This window comes from Aplidium turbinatum, chromosome 11 (genome assembly GCF_918807975.1).
Source record: "Aplidium turbinatum chromosome 11, kaAplTurb1.1, whole genome shotgun sequence".
NCBI lineage: Eukaryota > Metazoa > Chordata > Ascidiacea > Aplousobranchia > Polyclinidae > Aplidium > Aplidium turbinatum.
The window spans coordinates 5,922,931-5,947,401 of NC_137482.1; the positions used below are offsets into that span (position 1 = coordinate 5,922,931).

General features: G+C 38.3%; 1 protein-coding gene across 2 annotated transcripts; it reads right to left on the bottom strand.

Annotated features, from left to right (window-relative positions):
- Window positions 1-7,393: 7,393 nt before the first annotated feature.
- On the bottom strand, window positions 7,394-13,485 carry LOC145779565 (NEDD4 family-interacting protein 1-like). 2 transcript variants are annotated; one of them, XM_082591182.1, is made up of 7 exons: window positions 13,111-13,244; window positions 12,118-12,193; window positions 10,898-11,052; window positions 9,915-10,112; window positions 9,481-9,550; window positions 8,996-9,147; window positions 7,394-8,365 (listed from the first exon to the last, which is right to left on the bottom strand). In XM_082591182.1, the coding sequence occupies exons 1-6, from the start codon at window positions 13,129-13,131 to the stop codon at window positions 9,044-9,046; spliced, it is 624 nt and encodes a 207-aa protein (XP_082447308.1). In that variant the 5' UTR covers window positions 13,132-13,244; the 3' UTR covers window positions 7,394-8,365; window positions 8,996-9,043. The 2 variants fall into 2 exon arrangements, with proteins under 2 accessions (XP_082447308.1, XP_082447307.1); XM_082591181.1 differs by lacking the exon at window positions 7,394-8,365 and adding an exon at window positions 13,449-13,485 and having other exon boundaries at window positions 9,007-9,147; window positions 13,111-13,201.
- Window positions 13,486-24,471: the final 10,986 nt, after the last annotated feature.

The following is a 24,471-nucleotide window of genomic DNA, read 5'->3' on the forward strand; positions in this document are numbered from 1 at the left end:
CAGTCGAATTACAACTGTCTTGACTTTTTCTCGCAGTGCGTCAGCATCATCCGTGGAAACGTAGTGCAGAAATTGTAGCCACGACGTCTTGAAGGAGGGATGAAGGGTGTACCGGGATGAAGACATGATGCCATAACGCATTTCATGTTGTTGAAGCACTTGTTGAATCGTTTCTTCACCCCTTCAAGGACTTTCACTTTCAACTCCTCACAGGTCACAAGATCACTGATCTCGGTCAAATTATTCTCGCAAATTGTGATGGTTGGAAGCAAGACTCCGTAATATGCCTTGGACTCGCCCTGAAGAATGTCTAAAGCCTGGCAGATAGGCTTCATCACACGGAGATATTCGCCGAAGAAGTTGACGTCAGCTAGAAAAGACCAAAACTTTGCAACCAAGCCGATTATATAGCTGCTTGACCACGCCAGTATTGCAAAAAAACAAGCATTTTTTTCAATTTAAATTAAAAAGTAGCGGGTAGCGGGAGTGCGACTGAAAAAAAGTAGCGCCTCTCCCGCTACCGCTACTTTGGAAAAAAAATAGCGCCGCTACTGCTGCCGCTACTCCAGCTAAAAAGTAGCGCCGCTACCGCTACTTTTACCAAAAAAGTAGCGCCGCTAGTAGCGCCGCTAGTAGCGCCGCTACAAAAGTAGCGCGCTACTGCCCACCTCTGATTATACTTGAATAAATAATACACTAAGCATCTATAATAAACTTAAAAGCACAGGTAAGCGTACAATATGAATTAGATTATAATAATAATTATAAAGCTTTGGTAAAGAGTTTGCTTTGTCAAACCATAGACAAACAAAACAAAGTAATCTTGGCAGATATATATAGTGTAAAGTCAAATTTATCTCACAACTTTCATTTTATGTATATATTATATATAGGCTCATAGGCGTCGAAATAGGGTGAGCCGGGTGGGCGGCGCCCACCCTGCCGTGAAACGAGGGTAGGCAAAATACGTTTCGCCCACCCTGTTTTCATGACACTTATGAAGTGTTCGTTACAATTATTTTCGTTTTTGTTAAACGCCGGATTATCCAACCAACTGCAGCGCAACTTCTTGTTTTACGCTATGTCTCTCCCTAGGTATCGGACAGAACAAAGCAATTCTGCAACAACGTTGCGTTGAAAAAAAGGCGTTACTCACTGCATTGTTGTTGCTACGGCAACTGCCACATGCTGGTAATTCCTAGTGAGAGAAAGCCACGTTTGATCTTTTCTCCGAATGGTCTCACTTTTGTTACGTCACAATCAAACTTCAGTTCCGGGTAAGCGTAAGGGAATATTAATATGACATCATAATGAACATGACAATAAAATAACCGATACAAGCTAAAGACGTACTGAAACAATCGCTTTTTACAAATCTTTCCTCACAAACTTGTTGCTGGGTATAAATTGGGACACTGCGCGATGTTGTCATTTTATTATTGAAAAGTTAAACATAAAGCAAAGTCAAGGCGCAAGAAAGTAAACGTCAAACCTATTAAAGCTTAATTGCTGCAGCAACGCTAAACGCAGTCTTTGTGAGTAAGACTAACTACTGCGAATTTGCGAACATACTACATATTATACAATGAAATGTTTGAAAACTCTTGCCCACTCAGAATTCCTCTCTTCTAAGAAAAACCGACACCTATGTATATAGGCTATATTGCAGATTTAAGTAATTCCTGATGAGGACACACGTACGTGTCGAAAACATTTGAGTTATCATGTTATATTTTTGTGTGTATATAATTCATTAATATGTTAAACTCGCTAAGGTTACTTTGTTTTGTTTGTCTATACTGTATTAATAATTAAATCATAGTTTCATTCTTAATGTAATAACACAACTTACAAATTTAGTTTTTCCACGATTTCGAGTGATCTCAGACATCTTGAAAACTTGTTTTCCTTTCGTTTACATTAAATACTTCTTTTTCAACACGTTATTACATAAACTAAATAAGTTGAATGGAAGCAAACAACTTTGATTGACTAGTTCATCATTATAATGATGCATTAAAATATTAAAAGCTATAAAAATATTATTTAAATCACAAAAATACCAGATAGAAATTTAAAAATAAAACTTATGGCAGGTGGTAACAGGTGCTGTACATTGTACAGTAGCCTACACAGTAACACACTATACTACAGAATACAGGATATATTATATATATTATAGACATACTGCGTCAATCTTTTGATGAGATAAAGATGTTAAAAGCTACAGTATTTATATAGCCTACTACATGCAAGCAAATTCAGAGGATCACAAGTTGAAAGAAAAGCTTTCCTGACTTCAAAGAAAAATATGTCTTAGCTGTTTTTTCAAGTTTTAAATTTTGTATGGAGATGTTTTTAACTGTTACTCTGCAATCTGCACCATACTACAGTGCTCACAATGCTGATGAAAATGAGCCCCAACACTTATGTTTGCATCAAGATTTTTCATAACATTGCTATTTTATATCTGCAGGGTTTTGTCAAAAATATCAAAATTTTGTGCGCTTTGGGCCACCCTTAAACTTTATATATAATATACTTTTTTTTCAGAAATATTTCACACAAGGTGTTTTTGTAAAAAAAAAGGTTTTGTTTATTCTAAATACAAGCCTGGAAAATACTATTTCTTAAAAGCCAAATTTTGTTCAAAATGCTACTTTAGCTTCACTAAATAAATAATATGATATGATATAACATTTTCAATGCACTCAAATAACACTGTTTGTCCATCATCCATTCTGAAAATACACAATATGTTGTTTATTCTAACAACATTATATATATCTAGCATGTGTATTGTGTACAATGTAATAGCAAATGCAACAAAATAGCAAGAAACAGTCCAAAACAATACAGTGATCAAAGCTAGCTACTCTCACCTTGGTATGTCTCAGACAGCAAATCAATGTAAAAATCAACTGTTTTGTGGTCTGGGATCATTGAGTGTTGCTAAGACACAATGATCCATGGACGTGGAACCAATAACAGGCAGAATATCGGTCACACATCTTGAAATTTTTGATAAAATTTAAAAATTAAAAAAAAAAATTTAACATAGAATCAGGGCTGTGAGTTTTGCCTTTTTCGGCGACAATGCCGTTCGACACGCGCCGTCACTATTCGACAAACGCCGTGTTTCACTGGGGAAAAAACTGAGAGAGGACGTCAAGTTAGGTCAAAGAACAATTGGGGGGGAGCATCAGGTGATGCAATTATAAGAGTGTCAACTTATGTAAATTTCCTTGTGCCAGGTACTACTTCGAGGCATCTAAAAGCGATGCTTACGCGAGAAATTCCCAAGGCGTCTGCGCCGCCATTTTGAACACTACCGGAAAATGCTTTGAATTGATCGAACTTCTAACGCCTGGCATCAAACATTTCGCCATACACATTTCATGCTAATCGATACAGCAGGTTTCTTTTATAGATCAAATAACCTAGACTACTTTTAGTTGTCAACGTCTACTCTATATTATTATACCAGTTGGTATTTCACCATATGAGCCAATTAACAATATTGCACTGTTAAAATGACTCTGTTGGATACTTGTTATAAAAGTTTTTTTACATCTAGGCAACAGCCTAGTTTCCGACCCGATGTTCAGATATACAGATGAAAAAAGCCGGTATATTTATGGCAAGGAGTTCTCTTCCAGAAGAACATTTTGAACACTGTGGAAAAATGCTTTGATTGAAGTTCTAACGCTTGGCATCAAACACTTGGTAACCTGCATATTTCGCTCCTAACTGACAAATGTATTTGCGTGCGGGTATGACACGTGCAATCGTGTATAACCATTTACGTGCTATACTAAGTGAGACTGCGAGACTGAAGAGATGCTAAAGGAAAAAATCTTGCAGTGGATTACGCTAGCAGTATAACCTAATGGATGTTTGTTGCCAAAAATACTCAAACCAAAAACAAAAGAATTTCATTAAGTTTTCAAAACAGCAAAACAACAGCCAACAAGACAAAATAACAAAAAAGGTTAGACATAAGAAGCTCATTGTGAGTGTCATTGACTTCCATAATCGCAAGGTGAGAGCAGCTTATTCCTGCAAAAATTCCCAGTGCCTTCGCAAAAGCGTCGTTACAATAACTGAATGAGTAGGAATATATATGTACAATTGTACATGCACCAAACATATCACTTTTATTGTAAGTCGGTTTATAACATAAGGCCTGCTTTAAACCGGTCCTTAGTGCGAAAAAAGTTGTTGACCCCTGCACTAGAATGAATGCTAATAATGCATTTTGTAGTGTAGGAATGCATTGCAGTGTGGTAGATATTAATAAACTCTCCCAAGTTTCATCAGAATTGTGAACAGTTGTAAGATTGAATCATACAGCTATAATGACCATTGCAACTGAATTACACATGCACATTCCTAATAATTGTGCCCATTCTAAACCTCTTCTGTTTAAAGCAATTTAGTTAAACGCATCAATCAGATATATAATCATATTAAAACGGCATCTAGCAAATAATATTTTAATTTATCCTAGTCGTGCACCATTGATTCAACATCGATAGCTTAATATGGAATTTTAAAAATCTTTAGACCATTCTCAGACTGAGAAAGCTTTTTTGAGAGCTTATTGCTGATAGTTTTACATGGTACTTGACTACTTGTAGAGGCTTTAAACCATTGATGCAGGCGTTAAAACAACAGTCCTAAAAAATGCATTGCTCCAGCGCATATCCAGATAGCTGAACCACCATTTATTCATGCAAAAAGTTAAGAGCTTAACCAACTTAGCTGCCAGGCCGGAATGCCGGTTTAAATTTGCTTGGACATCATCATCATAATCCATCGTCGGTTTGTTCCCCACTAGTGGGGGTGGCCGATTGTTTCCGCGCAGCAATTGTCTTAATCCCTTTTCTCCATTACATCCTGTCCCTTGCATTATCCTCCTTCAGTCCGACTTTTTTAAACTCATCTTTCACTTGTTGTTTCCACGTTCTTCTTGGACGACCGTGTTTCCTCTTCCCATCCACCTTTAGATCTAGTGCCTTTCTAAGAAAACTTCCTTCCTCCCTCCTTATCACATGTCCATACCATCTTACTCCATTTGCCCTTGCCAGTTGGTCTATGGTCTCTCTCATCTCTAGCATATCCAACAATTCTTCAGTCCTTTTTTCCCTTCTCGTTTTCACCCCACACATTGCTCTCACCATTGACCTTTCCGTTCTTCTCAGGATTGCCAGTTCACTCTCTCTCAATACCCATGTCTCGCTACCATATAGCATTGCAGGCCGCACACAGCTCCGATATACTTTTCCTTTCATCCTTAGTGAAAATTTTCTGCCATACAACATTTCCCCACATTCCCTGAACTTTGCCCAGCCCAATCTTGCCCTTGTTGTCACCGCTGCTTCACATCCACCACTTCCATTTATCCGATCACCCAGATAACAGAAGTCTGTCACTGTTTCGATGCCATGGCAGAACTCATCATCATGGCCTTCCACTTCATTCCTTCCTTTACTGCATTTCCCACAAACAAAACACTTCGCCAATCTTGTTGCGGCTCTCTTGACATTAGCACATCTTGCATGTACCCACTTTCCACATTCCTTGCATTGCATTGAATTTCTCATCACTCTCTTGCCACATATTCCACAGGGATCTAATTTGCTCTCAACAACTGTTCCTTCTGCTCCACTCACCATCACTTTTGTTTTTTCAAGATTCACCTTCATAGTACCCTTGGTTTCAAATGCTTCTTTCCATTTCTCAAACTTTCTCTCCATTCCCTCCATACTATTACTTGTCAAGACCAGGTCGTCTGCATACAAAATTTCACTCAATAAGCCCTCCCTCACTCCTTCAGTTACAACGTCAACCACAATAGCAAATATCAGAGGTGACAAAACTGATCCCTGGTGTACACCAACCTTCACAGAAAACTCGTTTGAATAATTTGATCCAACTCTCACTTTTGTTCTTGCATCCTCATACATAGACATCACAGCTCTCACTAATACCTCCGGTATACCGTACCTCTTTTCCTCATTGCCCATTCCATCACTTTCCTTGGTACTCTGTCAAATGCCTTTTCTAAGTCGACGAAACACATATATAGACAAAAATATGCAATCTATGTGCCTGGTTCAAGTTGCCACCAATAAATAAAATTTCCAATTAGCAATAAATGGGTTTATGTCTCAACTCTCAAGAACATACGACACATACACCACTCACTGATACCTTGTCTTGCGATTCGAAACTTTCTGCACTTATCAGTGTAAGCTTAACCTATTTACCAGTATTATTGTCACTGAACCAAGCGATTGACCTAATAATCCTCATCAATATACTTCCCATTTTTAGAAACAACTGTTGTGTGAAATCGTAAAAATTAACAATTGAAGAATTTTCATCAAAATTTTAACTGCAAGACTAGAGCTTGTTGCTTACGCCTTTGCGCAAATTTGATCTGCGCATTATTTTTCACAGTGACACCAAGCGCTGCTATTTAATTATGATAAACTCCGCCAGCGGCGAAAACAATTTTAAGCCTAGCAACTGAAGACACTTCTTTTATTTGAACCGCAGATGCATTAACAAAACAACCAAATCAACTTCAAATATTTTGAATAGTTTCAAAATTTAATGTTTAAAGTAAATGTATGACGAATTCCACATAACAAAATATCGTGTTACATATCGTGATTTCGGGTATAGAGTCATCTTCGATGCAACTTTATAATCAGCATCGTACGATAAAATTAATTTTAAAATTTAAATCGCTTTATTTTTTCTTTGGTTTGTTTGCTACCTGTTACGCAGTAGAAGTATGATAACCACAGGTTTTGCGATGCCTTCCGTTGTGTTGTGTCATATCTATGTTTTTCGGATTGACAGAGCTAGGAGTGTTGATTTTTTTGTTTGTATGTTTTCTATGCGGTGCGTGTTGGGATTGTGCCGAGGTAAGCCTGCTCTCTAGTGCTTTACACCCAGCATGTTGAGTCTATTTTGTCTTTTTGAAGTAAACATGTTTTTGGCTTTTTTTTTTTCAAAGAAAAATTGACAGTAGCCTATTAGCTATGATTGTTCTTCTTTCTCCAATTTTCGATGAACATCTTTAGGTAAAACGTAATTTGTCGATATTTGGCATCTGTCATATTAAGAACACGTGAAGCAGTGGACTCGATGGCCGAAATGAGAGCTGTTCTCAAAAGTGCCTTGCTAAAGCACACAACGCGAGTCAAACTAACGCTCCTTGATCTTGCCGTTTCTTTGTTTACGAAGTCGAGAGAGGTTCACCATTTTTATTTTCACCAATAACTAAACTATCGAGGTGTGTTAGTTCGACTATAGCCTATGTTTTATCATCGAGAAATTTTTATTCGATTGGGAACATAGTATTGCATGGAAATGCCTGAATTATCTCCGCTTTGACTTGACACGCTTCCTTGTCTCTTGATCAACACTATGTGCGAGAACAACAAAAAAAATACCGCTGTGAACGTCCAGTAGCTTTTGCCCACTCTGTGTTGATGCAACGAAGCGCGAGCACAGTTTATGAACGAATGAGCTGAAACTGCTGCATCACAAATGTTTTACACCAGAAAGGTACCGGTAGGTTGTATTTCGGCAAAAACTGCGCATTCTGTCAGCAAATGGACATGGTGAAGGTTTTTTACATAGTGCTGAGAAAACTACTGTAACATAACTGGGGACGTTAAATTGCTTGAACTCAATATTTCATCCCTAAGTATCACCAAAAAGTTACGCTTAACCAGGAACATGTGTGCAAACAATCTTTGTTTCAAACGTGCGAAACTGAATCGCAGTGCTGCAGCATCCCAGCCTATGTGGCATAGTTATGTAAATTTTGATTCAATTGCAACCATTTATCTAGCCTCGGACATGGGGTAATTGATTTCATTAAAAACGCTCATCCAATTGTAATCATAGGCCTATTATAAAGCAATCACAAGCTCTGATTATTTCAAAACAAGTTACATTATAAAACACAATATTTACACCCAGACTCTATTAGATATAAGTAAACTCATGAAAGCAAAATTACGCCTCAACTTTATATGGTCCATACTTGAATTTTTATCACCCGATTTCGGGTCGAAATAAAATCGTTCAAACTTTTTTAAACTTACAAGATTAAGCTTGAAGATTTATCAGAAGAATTTTACCAGGATAGGCTACATGACAATTGTAGAATTAAAATTTAAGGTGAAGAATTTTTAATGGTCACAATTGTAACTTCAAAAACGGCATGTAGGCTTAATAATCGCAATTATTTTAAAACCATAAATAGTTGTAAACGTAATACAAGGACGATTGACAACAACAACAACAACAACAATAAAGCTAAAGATGTCATTTTTTTCAAACACTTTTGCTATCTAGGAGATAGATTGAATGCCAGTGGTGGTTGTGAAGCGGCAGTGACTGCAAGAGGAAGGTTTGGTTGGGTGAAATTCAGAGAGTGTCGAGAGTTGTTATGTGGTAGAAGATTTCCGTTGAAAATGAGAGGAAGAATTTATATTAGTTGTGTGAGATCTGCAATGCTGTACGGAAGTGAGACATGGTGCTTACGGGAAAACGAATTGGCGATTTTAAGAAGAACTGAGAGAGCGATGGTGAGAGCAATGTGTGGTGTAAAGCTGATGGACAAAAGGAATACCGAAGAACTTATGAGCTTGCTTGGGTTGAATGAGAGTGTTGATAAGTTGGCAAAAGCGAATGGAGTGAGGTGGTATGGGCATGTTTTGAGAAGGGATGAAGATGATGTTTTGAGAAGAGCGCTGGAGTTGCGAGTGGAGGGTCGTAGAAAACAAGGAAGACCAAAGAAAACATGGAAAAAGCAAGTTGAGGAAGAAAGCAGCAAGGTGGGCTTGACAAGAGAGGACGCGCTAGACAGATCGATGTGGAGGCAGGGTGTGAAGACGATTGCGGCACTTGGAGGTGAATCCGGCCACCCTCGGTAACGGGGACATCACCGGATTAAAACTGGACTACTACATTTATAAAATGAAACATCAGAGAAAAACCGATTTGATTGTGATTTTCAATACAATAACACTGCTTCGTCTTCTCTTTCTTCGTGACTTGAATCTCTGACACGGCGTGCTTTCGCCCAATTGAGTAGCCCATGCACACTCACAAACGTAGCTGCAGAAAGAAAACCATTAAAAAAACTGCTAACTTGTTTAATAACTTTTCCAATCCTATTACAAGTCGTGGACTTACTATGTTGTAAACTGCAATCCAAACACGCGACACACTTGACCGATAGACGTGTGGATTAATAAGGATATTTTAAAAGATAACATAGCTTAAGAACGCAGGTCTACAGTGCTGTAAATATAGGAATGTGTTCACTGAAGCAATGTAAAAATTCCTGATATTACGTGTTGTATTCTAGATCAACCAGACCAGATATGTGATAGAAATGAAATCTAATCGTAGACTATGTTACTGTTCATGTGCAAATATAAACCTTACCAAATCCAAGGAAAAGCCACCACATAAGCAGTCGTTCATCAGATACATAGGCGTCACTAACCTTGGCATACTAACAATAAACAAAAAAGGAATTCAGTGAGTATCTAACAAACTTTACAAAAATGTTTTTTTTTACTTTAATTCAAACAAACAAAAGTGGAAGAGCAAACCGGGGGTGTATTGTTACAGGGGTGTCAAAATATATTTTTTCGTTTTCATCATTATTAATGACATGCATACTGTGTTTAGGAGTAAAAAAAACAAACAAGATACATTCATATTAAACTAAACTTTCGTGTTACATTATATATACGTATAATCATCATTTTTGCGACTATGTTAGGTTTGTGTTTAATAGTAGGCTAACAGCTTATTAGCGGCAACCAATAAATTTCTACAACTACTACTTTCAGTGTGAAGTAATTACATTTTACCTTTAAATACACAAGCCAATTTATCATGGACAACCCAAATCCTGAAATAGCTCCATACCGCCCAGCAAGGCTAGACAGGACACAATAGCCAATGAAGAATCCAAACCAGTTGAAGAAGAACGAGACAATAAATGCCAATATGAATTCAAAATCTGATCCAATAGCATATCCATATGCGCTTTCTTCTCTGCTGTTTACCTACAATTTCAACAAGAGGCCCATAAACAATTTAAAATAATAATACATTTTTAGGTGTACAAAATTAAAATATTTTTAAATGTAATGCAAAAATACTCTACGAATTATAATAGAAAGCATTTCCCATTGGCATATATTCATCACCCACTTGCCGCAACTGCAGTGCACCAAAGCAAAGATTTTAAAGTGTAATTTCACATAATTTCGGACTATATCAGCTAGCTATGTTTCGAAAACATAGTTAAGAACTTAAGATATAATTAAAAAATCCAGTAGGGAAGCTCCGTGGTGTCTTGTTTGTAATGCAATTAGGTAAGCTTGGTATGAAAGCCCTATTAGCATGCAATGCAAAGACGTTAATAAACTGTAAGTCATGACCTGTGTAAGTGAATCTTGGCCAAGGACTGGACAAAAATACATTGTGAAACAAGACTGAATATGAAAATATTAATCAATTCCCACAGAAGAATACGTTGAAATACAAAAAACAAAGACTACTGTGATTCAATGCACAAAAATGATAAAAGATAAAAAAAAACATATAATCACAAAAATTGCCACTTTTGCGTTGTCATGGCACGTAATGCAATAAATTTGACTGATAAGCCACTGTAAACTAGTATGTCAAGCTAAAATCAATCTAAATTGTGATAGAAACTGGCGAGCTCCTGTGAATTATGGTAAAATGCGGTTAATTCTGCAAGCAATACTTTTCACATGCACAGACTTCTAGTTCAACCACGTGGCTCTAGTCTACATGATTGTAAAAGCTATACAACACTCACAGATGAGTTGGAAAATGGTGTTGGAGTTTCATGTATCACTTCATCGTTCTTAAGTCCTTGAGAATCGTCATAAGATGGTAAAGATGTTGCAAGTTGATATGACGGGAGCTTTTCTTGGGACATTTTATTGTTTCCATTATCACAATGCTGTAATCCTAATGTAACAAACACATGATAAAACCAAGAATGTGTCCAATAATACAATCTTTAAACTAAGAAAGTAAATAATCTACAGCAAAAATTTGCCAAGGAAAGTACCCTGCAGTAGACGCCATATATTTTTGCAAAAATCTTTGCGAGTTGTATCAATTTTTTTTTTTTTTTTTTCAATTCAAGTTATTTTTCTTTGTCAGAATGCAAAAGAAATGATATTGTGAAAAAGAAATACAGTAACAAAACTAACAAAAGGAAAAGGTGGCAAAACCTTAATGGTTTAAGATGTGCATGAATGGATCTAATATTGCGGTATGCATCAATAAATATAGTTAAGCATTCAACCCTGATACTTTAAAATAAGTTGATGAATTAGTTAAGAATCAGTCGCCTCCTCGTTCCTGGAACAACTGGAGCGCCAATTCTTAAAGCAATGAGAACACGACTGAACCCAACATCACAAAAACAAACCAATCAGTAACGACGCGTGTTGTATACAAGCCAACAATCACAGAACATTAAGAACTGAGTTAGCAGCATCATAAAGCGTGAAATTGTGGAAAGCAAGGCAAAAAATACTTAATTTAGATCCCTTTTTGCATAACTTCAGGCAAATGCAATGTCAAAAACAATATAATTTCAAGCAAATGTAAACAAAAATTAAGTTTATTAAGCTTCGTTTCTGGCTCACTGAGCAAGATTTTGGGCTGGTTAAATGATTTTTTATTACAGGAATGAATCGGAGAATTCCGGATCTAAACAAATTGTCCTTAATAAGTGGAGACTACTGTATTGACTATTGAAAGTAGCTTGAAAATGTGGGATGGTGGAAGTGTGTACCCAAACTATATAGTTCAAAAATATCACAAAATTTCAGCAAAAACTACTTATTAACATTCAACTCATCCATCAAAATAAAACAAATATAAAAACTTTTTTCAGGTGGTGTGCACAGTTAGTGAACTATGGTAGACATAATTCACTAAAATTTTGTCAAACATTTACAGAAGCTTTTTTTTTACCTCAAACTTTAACCATACAAACAAAATACCAGAACATAGACTTACTTTCCAGTTCGTATTCCTGTGAAGTTACAGCAGGTTCGTAGGCTGGAGGGGGTTCTTTGTCATCATCTTCAGCAATCTGATGTATACAATAAGATGGCTTGTGTATGATATAATTGTATATATTGCAAAGTTGCTTTTAATACTCCTAGCTCAATAAGATCTTGATACGACAAAGTTCAGATAAACTTATTTTTGGAAAACTTGATAATTCAAGTTGAAAGCAGTTAATTTTATGATTGTGCTTTTTCACTGCCTTCAGCTGTATTTTGCGAGGGATGTTTCATTGTACTTCAAGTTGTCACAATGAATATCAATTAAAAGCTCTTCGTGTTTTCTGAATGAAGATGGCTTTCTATGCTTTTTCAATTGTGAGTTATAAAGTTTAATTTTTTCAATTGCTTGTTTCTTAAGGTGAATTTTCATTTTTCCAAAAGGAGGTGTGGCCACTGGCCACGTTTTCCAAACAAAGTTGCAAGATACCTTTTCCACACAATTGATGGCTCCAGTTTAAATATTCAAATCAAATTTTGCACAAGTGAAGTTATTAGCTATGCAAAAATACTTCATGAATTATGACAGAAAAGCATTTCTCATGGCATCTCATCAAAGACTTGCCACAACTGCAGTACCGTACACCAAACAGTATATAACTAGGGTAGTCGTTTTAGGAAAAGACTGAACATACATTACACTGTGATTTTTAACAACAAGCTTTGATGGCTGTACAAATTAATGATATTGTTAATGTTTTCTAAAGAAAGTGCGATATTGATTAATAGCTAGAGATATAACTTTTAGGTTTAGTTATTTTTTATTTTATTGGTGCCAAACCATGACTTACTTAAGTTCATAGCACATTCACGAACTTATACCTGCATGCATTCTGTTATGTTGGAGTGACATAAGACGAACATAGCCTCAGTTGTCCGATATTTACTATTATAGGGTAATTATAACTTCTGCCCTAAAAAATTGCTTGAGCTATTATCTTACCATGGAAGAAGATTGTATCATCTTTTGCAGCAACAATGATGGGACAACACAATCCTTGTGTCAGTGCTATTTAAATCAGACAACTACCGTACTAAAAATAAAATGATGCACATTATTTAGCTAAGGTACTTTCTGCAGTAATCAGGAAAGATATTATCAGCAACAAAAAGTAACTTTTGCACACAGACATCGATTACATTGAGGCAGGGCGCCTCCTTGGGTCCGAGATAAAAAAGGGCGAAATATATCTGACTTCTCGTTGTTTTTTTTTTTTTAATATTAACAACTTTGTCAGAAAACTGCCAGTTTTGCGCTGCTTACACAAATGCAAAAGCTACCTTTGTTCAAATTCCAAAAAGTCAGCTTCGGTAAATGTCTTGTTGCAACAAAGCTTGCGAGTCGGGTCGTTTTGTGGAAATTTTAGCTAGTCTATTTAACATTGAGTAACGAGCTTGTTTGGAATGTATGTAACAACAAGCCTTAAAGCAGCCGGCGGCCATGGCCGCTAAGTAGTGCTTGAATGACCGCCGGTGCTGCCTCTTCGGTCAACTAATTTGGCCGCCGGTTTCTTCCAGCTAATTATTTAATTCCGCAATAGAATGATTGTGGATTAACTGTTGAAAATATCTAGTATCAAAGAGTGACGCAGAACTAGGTCAGCACGTCATAATCACCACTGTTGTATTGTGCGGAAACATTTGCTATTGTATGGAAAATATAAAACTGTGATCACCAGCTATAAGTCTTGTTTGTAATTCCCGAGTCCCGACGTTTATTTTAACAAAGTGTTAATGCGAAGTGCTAATTTACATCGGTTGGCAATATTGTCGTTTTTATGTCGATTCAATGTTGTCGGACATTGAATCGTTGTTAAAAAGGAAAACTACCCAAACAACAAAATTCGTCATTTTTAACCTGATTTAACGACTGCAAACGTAGAATCAATGTAAAAATGACAGATTTTGTTGTCTGGGTAGGTTATTTGACATCCGAGGGGTAAATACGTGTCTTCAGAGTTGAGAAATGTTTCCGCTGTGGGTTAGTGACTTCACACTCTCAATGGTGACATCATAACAATATAAATGGTCAGGTTTTATGAAAGGCGGTATGCAGTTGAAACAATTTACTGAGCAGCGAGCAGTTGAAACAATTTAGTGTCGTTAGATGGTCCCGCAATACCGGATTACAATCCCGATAAAGCAGTTATTGCGTGGTACAACTATTCTATAGCAGGACGCCACCAAGACTTCAACAACACTAAGTGATCATTTTGGCATTGTTGCAAGTTTAATTCTATTTACTTGTGCTATCGTTGTTTGTATTTTGGCCTCCAAGCACGCAGATTTGGCCGCCGAGAAGGAGCTCCCGGTAGGCCACGATGGCTGCCGGAAAAAAACACGAGTTTTAAGGCCTGTAACAACCTTTATCAATATGTAGTCTAACAGGCTAGCAAACTTGTGTTGCGACTGGCCATATATATATATATGTTTTTAGGCTTCACAATAACATACAACAAATATCATATTACAGTACAAAAACAAGAAATTATATGTAAATCTCAGCTACTGTTTACTCAGTTTAGACAACTGGACCGTTCTATCTCTATTGCCAAAATTAAGGAAGAAATTGCGCTTTAGCAGACATGGCCCTAAAGTTTGTTTCTGTACCGTATTGAAAACTTAGCCTACATTGTTTTCTCAGCTTTGCATGCAGTTCTTTTCTAGGGTATGTTGCGCAGGTTAAAAAAGTATCTGCAATCTACACATACATAGTGTAATGTTTCATGACATTACTAACTGGCTATCTTTAATACGTACATCAAGATCATGTGAAAGCTCTTGCTCTCTTGGACTGGTAACCCTCTTGGACTGGTAACCTTGGGTCTACTACCCTTTTTCAAGTCCACTAAACTTCCAAATTTTTTAAATTTAACTATTGCCTGATGGACTGCTGTCTTGCTGAACTTTAGTCTTTCGGATATTTTTCTTTCTGAGTAGGCTACCCTTCTTCCTTTGATATAACAATTTTTGACCTCTCCACAGCTGAAAAGCTCCTTTATTGCCCATTTTTTTCAGCAACAAATCTTGAAAAAGAGTTTAAATTTTTTATTTCTGAAAGAAATAGCTCATTCATAATGGCTTAAACAGCAGGCTCTGTTACATAACACTGCAGTAATGGTATAAAACCCAATATGACATAACATTTAAAATGATTTCAATAGATTATTGTAAGAATCCAAAATTTTGACAGTCTTAAACTTTTGAGCGCGACTGTACATGTCCAGCATTCAAAATTAGCACATTTTTACAGTAGCAAAATAATTGTAAAAGTAAAAGTATTTCTGCTTCAAGACACTATGGGATTGGGGAGTCTTCATCGCACACTTTCTGAGCTAGTTTTATTTGAATTCAATTGGTTTAGCACAAGAATAGACCTACCCAACTCTTAGCTTAGCCCTTACCTAATCAAGAACAACCCAACTCTCTGAAACAATGACTATCACTAGCTCAAAGATTGCCAGATGGATGTTTTTAACACTTCCTACCCAATTGCAACCCTAAAGTACGGTAGGCTAACCCAATCGTAACAAATGATGAAACAACCCCAAAAGTACGATAGCTCAAAATATGACAAATTCACGCAAAATATACGGTACGGTAGTCAAAATCAAAGAAATTTCAGTAAAAACCAAACGAAAGCAAAAAATGTGACTGCTAAAACTTTTCCCTGACTATGCTTTATGCTAGCCCAGCCCTAATTCCTTACTTATGCTAGCCCAGCCCAAAGACTAATGCCATTGCGGAATCGCGAACTGGCAAGTGGTAACTTTGTGTCTAGCTCCCTCAGGTGACTAAAAGTTGAGTTCTTCTTCATCATGTGTCACACGGCCGTAGCCCGGCTTGGCCATAGCCCAGAGCATCACGCAAGTTCTTGCTCTATCGTTGAGCTCGGCCAAATCCTGTCCAGAGCACCTTGCTTTTAGGTCAGAGCATTCGAGTAGATGTTGCATCGTTTGAGTTGAGGTTAGAGTTGAGTCAAGTTGAGTTTAGAAAGAATTGTTTTTATTTCTGAACATCATAGCAAAAACAATAGACGTCAACATAGCAAAGGTTGAGAAAAAGGTAGAAGCGACAAAACGCGAAAGTTAAAACGTGCTTGTGACCAAAGTAAGATATTAAGTTGAAGGATTTGGCACGGTCGCAACATCTTCAGAAAAAAATTTAAGATAGAAAGGGAAATAAAAGAAAATGTTACAAACAAAAATATTAAAAAAAACAGCCCATAATATTAAGTTATAGCCAGTGTTGTACGTTGACGCCGTCAATTTGACGGCGTCATTTGACGGCGTCAACTTTTTGTTGACGCTGAGGCTAGCGCCGTCAATTTATTTTTCAGTTGACGGAAGTGATAGCGCCGTCAACTATTTTGTCGATTTTAAGCGTCAAGCGCTATGCGTCATTTTTTATTTTCATGGAAAAAAAATGAAAAATCTCGTTTCACAATTAGAGTTTCACCTATGGTTTCACAATGTATTCTGGCCAGCGCGACTCATCCGAATTACCGGCTTTTGCGTTGGTTGGAATGGCTCCCTGGAATACACTCGGAAGAAGTTCGCCAAATGGTGATCAGTCTAGGGCCATTTTTATTTTGACCTAAAAAAAAATTTTTTTGACTTTATTTTTACCAAATTTTGACTTTATTTTGACCTAACGAAATTGCTTATTTGTAAAAGGTCACGTTTCTTCCTTGATTTGATACTAGTTATCCAAACATAATATTGTGTCGATTTCAGACCCAAACGTAATATTTTGTCGAAAAGTCAAGGTTTTTATGGATTATAGGCCTAAAAAGTGCGTCGTGTTTTTCGGCGATAGGAAAATCTCCACAAATCTGTCTAACTTTTGCTGAAGACGATTTAGCTTGGCTATTCCTAAAATCCAAACTGTTGATTTTCGAAAAGACTACGTTTGTGAAGATGGAGTTTTTATAAAAAAATATTTAAATACGTAACAATGAATAAACAATAGGCAATTTGCGATAAAAGGTAGCCTACTGCTGATCCGTCAGCATTGTGACATATTTCCTGCTTTTATAGGTTAATATGGTTTAATTGTGTCGCAGTTCCTGATTTACAATGCTTCCACGAGGATTTTGACAAAAATTACTTTCAAAAAACACAAAAAGTTTGTCAAAAGCCATAATTTGACAAATTTTGACTTTATTGAAAATTTTGACTTTATTGTCAATTTTGACTTTATTTTGACCTATAAACTTCTTAGAAACAGTCCCCTAGGTGCTAAAAATAACTTTATTCTTGGATTCGTGGATAGACGAGGTCCTTAAAAATTTTTGACTTTATTGACTTTTGCGGGCCCTAGTGATCACCCATGTATTGAGAACGAGAGATCAGAGACAGAAAGCGAAAAATCCATGATCGGCTTCGCGGAACGTTGAAGATACTTTATTTCAAGAGCTTTATGCCTCTGAAAAGAGCGATGTTGGTGCAGTGAACCTGGTTAAAAGATTTATACATGCTAAACTATCACAGCACGTTAGGAACAGTGATACCTTTCCGAGTAAACGTTTTCAATTTATTTTTGAAATACAACACACCAATACCAACCAGCGCTGCTGTGGAACGCATGTTTTCACTTGGAAAGGACAATAGCCTAGGCTATGCGTCCCAAACGCAGCAAATTGTCAGACAAACGTTTTGAAATGCTTGCTTTTTCTGTAAGGAAATAACAAGCTGGCTAAGCAGCTAAGCAGCTAATTACAATACAGTCTCAAAACATAATATCTGCTCTTTATTTTTAGCTATTGTTAGTCTAAACTTGGTTGAAATATTTCCGTTTTATGAGACGCTGGCAAAAAATAGCGCTAGAAATTAGCGCTGATGCTGACGCCGTCAATTTCTTTAAGAGCTTACGCAGTACTTTACGCCGTAAAGTTTTTAGGCAATTCGCGCTGACGCTGACGCCGTCAATTTATTTCAATGACGCGTACAACACTGGTTATAGCTTTAGCTGAAATTTTTAAGAATTGTATAAATAAACATTTGATATGAAGATCGGCCATGGTGCGCTATCAAAAGTGCTGACGGTCGTGAGGGGAACACATCTTGATGCGTTTCGCTCATAGCAAAGAAGAGCAAGATATTTAATTTTGAAACTTTACGGTAATTAAAATTTCTTTCGTATTTTTTAGATCTTGGATATTGCCACGAAGCGGTGAATCAAATGTAGCCTACCTCTCAGGGCCGGATTAAGGGTTTATGGGGCCCAGGGCTGAGCTGAAACTGGGGGCCCTTATCAAGTGACATTTTTTGCTAAAAATTAATGGTGGAGTGGGGCTACGACACGGGCCCAGTTGCATGTATCTGTGGCACCGAGCCCCAAACAGCGGACCAGTAGCGTAGCCAGAAAAATTTTTGGGGGGGGGCCAAATATTTGATGAATTGAAGAGAACAACAAAGTGTTTGATTTGAAGCCATCTCCACTTGATGTGCAGTGGCGTATCCTGGTGGGTTGAAGCAATAAAAGTGGTAGGGGGGTTAGAGCGTGCCGAAGGCACGCGTATTCTAGGGAAGTCCAGGGGCATGCTCCCCCGGAAATTTTTTGAAAAGTTACACTCAAATAATTGATTATAGCGCTTTCTGAAAATTATATTTAGGGTAATATTTGTATGAAATTTATTAGCAGATAAACAGCTATTAATTTATTAAAGATAGCTCTTACACACGAACGGGCAAAAACTGCGGCTAAATTAAAGAACACTAAAATCTCAGCTACACAAAAACTCAATAACTACACAAAAACCCAACAGAGTAAGCCATTCTGAAATTGCTTCCACAAATTAGTTCAAAGAAACGTAAATCGCGTAAATTTTGCGCGATTTACGATTTGCAAAATTTATTGGTGTCTTTCTGTGTGTATAAAACAAGTCCTTGGAGGTTCTTGGAGTCTTAATAGCAAGATGTCTTGGAAAACGATATTAATTTCTACAAACTTTATTATATTTTCAACAAAGGGCTCAACTTCGGAATCCAAACTTGGAAAATTTGGGGAGCATAGTCCCTTTCGCCCCCCCCTGGCTACGCCTATGCAGCGGATCACCTTCTTGTTTGCCCTCGGCTTGCCACCCGGTGCAGTAGGTGGGACCTGTTAGTGTATAACTCCGTTGCGGAAGAATGTGTCAATCTGTGGTGTATCAACGAACTTTAGAAGACTCGATAGAAGAAGAAGAACTGCATCATATCTAACTGACCATCTTGTATCAGATAATGTCTTCAAAACAGGCAAACCAACTAGGAATTTTCGATGGACTTGCCAACGAGGAGTAGACGAGACGAGCCATGAATAAAGGCTTTGCAACAATTCAAAAAGCTCAGCGGCAGAACGGCATGTTTCTACAGGACATTTATGCTACCGATTAAATTAAGTGACATAGCGAATAACATACAAAATTAAATTTACAAAGTTATATAGCCTACTGCAGTGCGGTTGAATTAGGCAAGAAAAAATGAAACACACATTATTTTAAAGATTGGTCAAAGATGCGTGAGCGTTACTAACAGAAATTCGAGACAAAGTTAAATTACTATAACGTTTCCAACTATTTTTCGCAGCAGACAAAATAAAAGGTTTCTCTCTCTCTCTCTCTGTTCAAATAGGCATAAAGCCTGCCTGTCAAGAACATAACGATTTATAAGCTTTTGGTAATAGATTTCCATCGTTCCGGTTGAGTAGCCTACTTTGCAATGCTTTGATGTAACGTTGATGCAGGGATATCTAGATTACAGCGGTTCTTAAACTGGGGGGCGCGCCCCCCAAGGGGGGCGCAAAAGGTTCACAAGGGGGGCGCGAGCGATGTCAAACTATGTAACTAAACGCATGTGACTAAACGTCGCGTAATGAAATTTTGGGGTCGTAATGAAATAGTTTAATTTAGTCTAGTGCCGGTAGGTTGTAGTCTTGCCATGATGTCAATTGACCGCAACCGTCGGTATGAAATGTCGAACGATAAAATATAACCAATCGTAACAATTGTTACAGACGGTTGTTCGCCTGGTCAAACGTCATGTAGAAACCGTTCGGGTCTACTGAATATTACGTCATGGAAATTCCTAAAACATGAGCCAAAATTGCACCATCGTCCGTAAGACTCGTGTCAGACTGGTTTAAACCTGTTTCAGTTTGAGGCCTGTTTGGACATGAAATGCTGCGTCACGAACTGCTGGCGTGCCTTTGAGTTATCACAAATTTTTCTGATTCATTCTTGAAGTCGTGTGTTGGAAGTCGGTCGCACATTTAACTGGTTTATTTGGTGCTTGCTAGCTGGACAAACTCTCCGTCTTTTATCCAAGTAATCTGTATCGTAGTGACAGTTTTAGAGGTGCAAGGAGTTGCAACCCCATTTCGATAGCCTCGGGCTAATTTTACTGGAATACACTTTGAATAGACGTTTCGAAGGCGTGTTTATTTTTCGGTCATTACGTACAGACAAACGGATCCGGGAACTTTATGTTACAATTTTCCCACGAAGAATTATGGTTTACCGCTGTGACCATAAAAAATAAAAGACGAGTTCTTGTTAGCTGGTAGGCCAAGAAGCACTAGAAGCACATAAAAAATAAAAGACGAGTTCTTGTCAGTTGGTAGGTCAAGAAGAAATTAAAGCAAGAAAAATAAAAAACGAATTTGTTAGCTGGTAGGCCAAGAAGCACTTGAAGGCATAAAAATAAACGACGTGTTTGTTGTCAGCTAGTGCAGAAGAACTACTTAGAAGTACAAGAAATAATAAAAGAAGATTTGTTGGTTGGTAGTCTACACTCTTACAGAAGCAAAGAAAAGTAAAGACATTTCTTCTCAGTTTGGTACAGAAGAAAAATAACCTTGACATTCATTGGCAAGAAAGAAGATTAAAAGACAATCCATCTGTGCTTGTAGATTCAAGTGGAAGAATCCTAGCAAGTTTTGTGGACTTTAGGACTTCATACTCGTACAGCTACGGTATCGTGCATTTAACTTCTTTTTTGTATTTTTACGGTCTTTGCAGTTAAGTTTTTTATAACTACTGTAGCCTAATAATTTGTGTGTTTGTGTAACTTAATTTTTTTAATTGTTAAATTTAGCCCCAACATTTAATATGTCTACACTCGGTGGCGACAAGGACTCGACCGCCGTAGACTCGACTGAGTTTAAGCCTGATGATGTTCTTTGCGGTCGGGCAGGCCATTCTGGGGAGGGACCCATTAACGATGAGGCTAAGTCAGTTCGAGAGGCCCGGCATCTTAGACGGGATATTTTGACTCAAATTGGGAAACTTTCTGTAGCCCTAGGTTCTTTGAGTGATAAGCAGGAACTGTTAATTTTTAGATCTAAGTTATCTACTTTAGAAGAGGAATTACGGCATTTCCATGCTCTTTTGACTAAAATCTTTAACTCTGCAATCTTGGCAGAACTTCGTGATAGGGTAGATCCCGAATTTAACTCGTTAAAAAATAACTTTGAACAAAAAGAAAGTGAGTTCTCAGATATGTTGGATGCTGACATACATCCTGAGGATAGCGCCTCAAATGTAAGCACTGGGATGTCTAGGACTTCGTCTCGGATAGTGGCACAAATTAACTTGCAGCTAAGACGAGAGGAGCTCCAGATACAAGCTGAGGCCATTCGAGCTGAGGCTGCCGCGAGAGCTGAGGCCGAAGCAAGAGCTGCTGAGGCTGCCGCGAGAGCTGAGGCCATACGAACTGAGGCTGCCGCGAGAGCTGAGGCCATTCGAGCTGAGGCAGCCGCGAGAGCTGCTGAGTTCGCACTCAAAGACGCTCAGTTGAGGGCTGAACAACGTAAAGAGGTAATTTTAGCTGAATATTGATCAGAGGTGGGCTCTCGGCGTAGCTCTAAGAAGGGCTCTTCTAGGCATTCCAGAAATGAACATCAATCGCAGTTTAATTTACATAACCTTTTCCAAACGCCCGTTCAACCTGTGAGTGGACCAGGGCAATCCACACGTTTTCCAGCTGTTTCAGGAGGTCTCGGGGCCGCGGCTAAGGGTCTTCCGAATGCTGTAGAGCCAAGGCCTGCGAATTACAACCGAACTCCTCCCCCAGAGCGTACAGGTCACGGGGCCGCCATTAGTAGTAATGGTTTGCCCCCTTCACAGTTTTCTGCGCCGCTAAGTTTTGATCGCCCAGCTACACGTAATTTGGGTGGTTGTGAGAGGCGTATCGCGTCTCCTGATTTTAACGTGTGTGAGGATCGTGATCGAACTGTGCACGTGACTGAGCCCACTCAGCCCCTTAAGGGATATAGCTTGTCTTCTCCCGCTAAATCGAGTTCTCAACAGCAGGATTGCTTTTTTGAATACCAAAATAGTAGGACGTTTTTCGATAAGGCGGCCTTGATTGGTTACGATGGTAATAATATGCCATTTATCTTCTTTAAAAATCGTGTTACGGCCTTAATGGCAGCTTCGCCCTTTAAGGGGACTCGTTTGACTTTGTTACAAGCAGCTTGTGTTAGGACAGCTGCGCAAACGATTGCTAATTTGGTTTCTGACACCCCTGGCTTGTCAGAGGAAGACAGGATAGAAATGTCGTTAGCTCGCTTGTCCCAGCGTTTTGGGGTTCGTGGAGGTCTTTTTGCAGAACCGGAAATTAGAAAGTATCGCTATGGTAGCAAATTGACTTCGACCTCTTCCAGTGATCTGAAAGAGTTTAAAGATGAATTATCGCAGTGTTTGCTTTACGCGCAAGCTTATGGTCAGCGTGATAAATTAGAAGGACGTTTTGTTTTGGATTTGGCTAAGCGACTCCCGTTTGACGCTAAGCAGCGTTATCTTGACTTTTTAGGTGATCAGTATGGTGGCACTGATGAGCCTACTTTTCAGAGTTTGTTTGAATTTGTAGTACGGGAGGAAACGCGTAAGTCGACTGATTTTAGCATTTTGCTAATGGGCGATTCTGGTGAGTCGCAGCAATTTAAAAAGTTTGGCAAAGGAAAATTGCCTTCATGTCCGGTTAGGCAGACGTCCGTAAAACCCCATGATGATGTGATGTCAGGGAGTTCGCAGTACTCGACTGTTGTTGGCGCACCGCGCGGTGGTGAAGCCAGACGTAAAAACCTACCGGCATGCATTTGTTGTTCGTCACGTGGTCAAGTTGAATATCATTTTTTGTCTAATTGTAAAGAATTTTTGCGCTTGACACCTAAAGATCGGAGAGATGTCATTGTGAAAGCTGGCAAATGCTTGAATTGTTTGCGCCAGCATATGGTTAGGGATTGCGTTCATGCAAATAACTGTCGTAAGTGTGGGCCTAACAACGATAGGAAACACTATTTTCTTCTGCATGATTTTTATGTGACGTCACGTGATTCTCTGGATTCGGTTGGGAAAGATGATGCTCGTGCCAGAGTTCCTGTGCGTAATGTTAAGATTGGAAATGTTAAAGCAGCTTTTAACCGCGTTACTGCTGCTCGTGTTTTGAATCCAATGACTGGCAAATCGAAGTTGGTGTATTGTCAGCATGATCCTGGTTCGCAGTTGACGTTTGTTTCGAGTGATTTGGTGTGTGAACTTGATCTTAAACCGTACGATAAAGCGTCGTTTAAAATGGATACCCTGGCTGGTCAGAAAGCTACTTGTGCTGACCTTGTCAAACTCAACATCCAGTCGTTAGAGACAGATGAACTGTTTTGTGATATAACCTCGGTGGTTAACCCAGCTTGGGCTGATGATGTTAAAACTTTACCGCATAAACAAGATTTAAATGGTTTCCGTCATTTTCATGACGTGAATATGTTTCATTTGAATGATTGTAGTACTGTAGATGTACTGATTGGCAACGACAACGCTTATTTGATGTGTGCAAAAAAAGAGCGTGTTGGTGAAAATCGTAGTGAACCACATGCTTTGCTCACTCCTCTCGGTTGGTTGGCTTGTGGTGGTAAGTCACCCTTAGATGAAAGCGTTGCTAAAGTGTGCAGAGTGCAGACGTCTTCAGAGTCGGATGTCATCTCTGGCTTTCAGCGTAAAATTGAGTCTCGTGATATGGAAATAGCAGACCTGAATAAAGTCATTCAGGATTTGACGTTGCAAAATGAAACCTGTGAATTGTCTCGCAATGATAAGTTGGCTGTGAAGTTTGTTCAGAAGAGCGTGTATGGCGATGTGGTACATTTAATGACCAAACGATCGCCGGATGCCCTTGAGGAAGTGATAAAGCGAGGTAGTGTTGGCGCTTCGCAACGTGAGAAGGAACGGTTGAAAGAATTACGTTCACTTAAAAAGTACAGACCTTGTGTAGATGACGCTGGTGTAATCCGCATTGAAGGGCGCTTAAGTAATTCTCCCGAGATC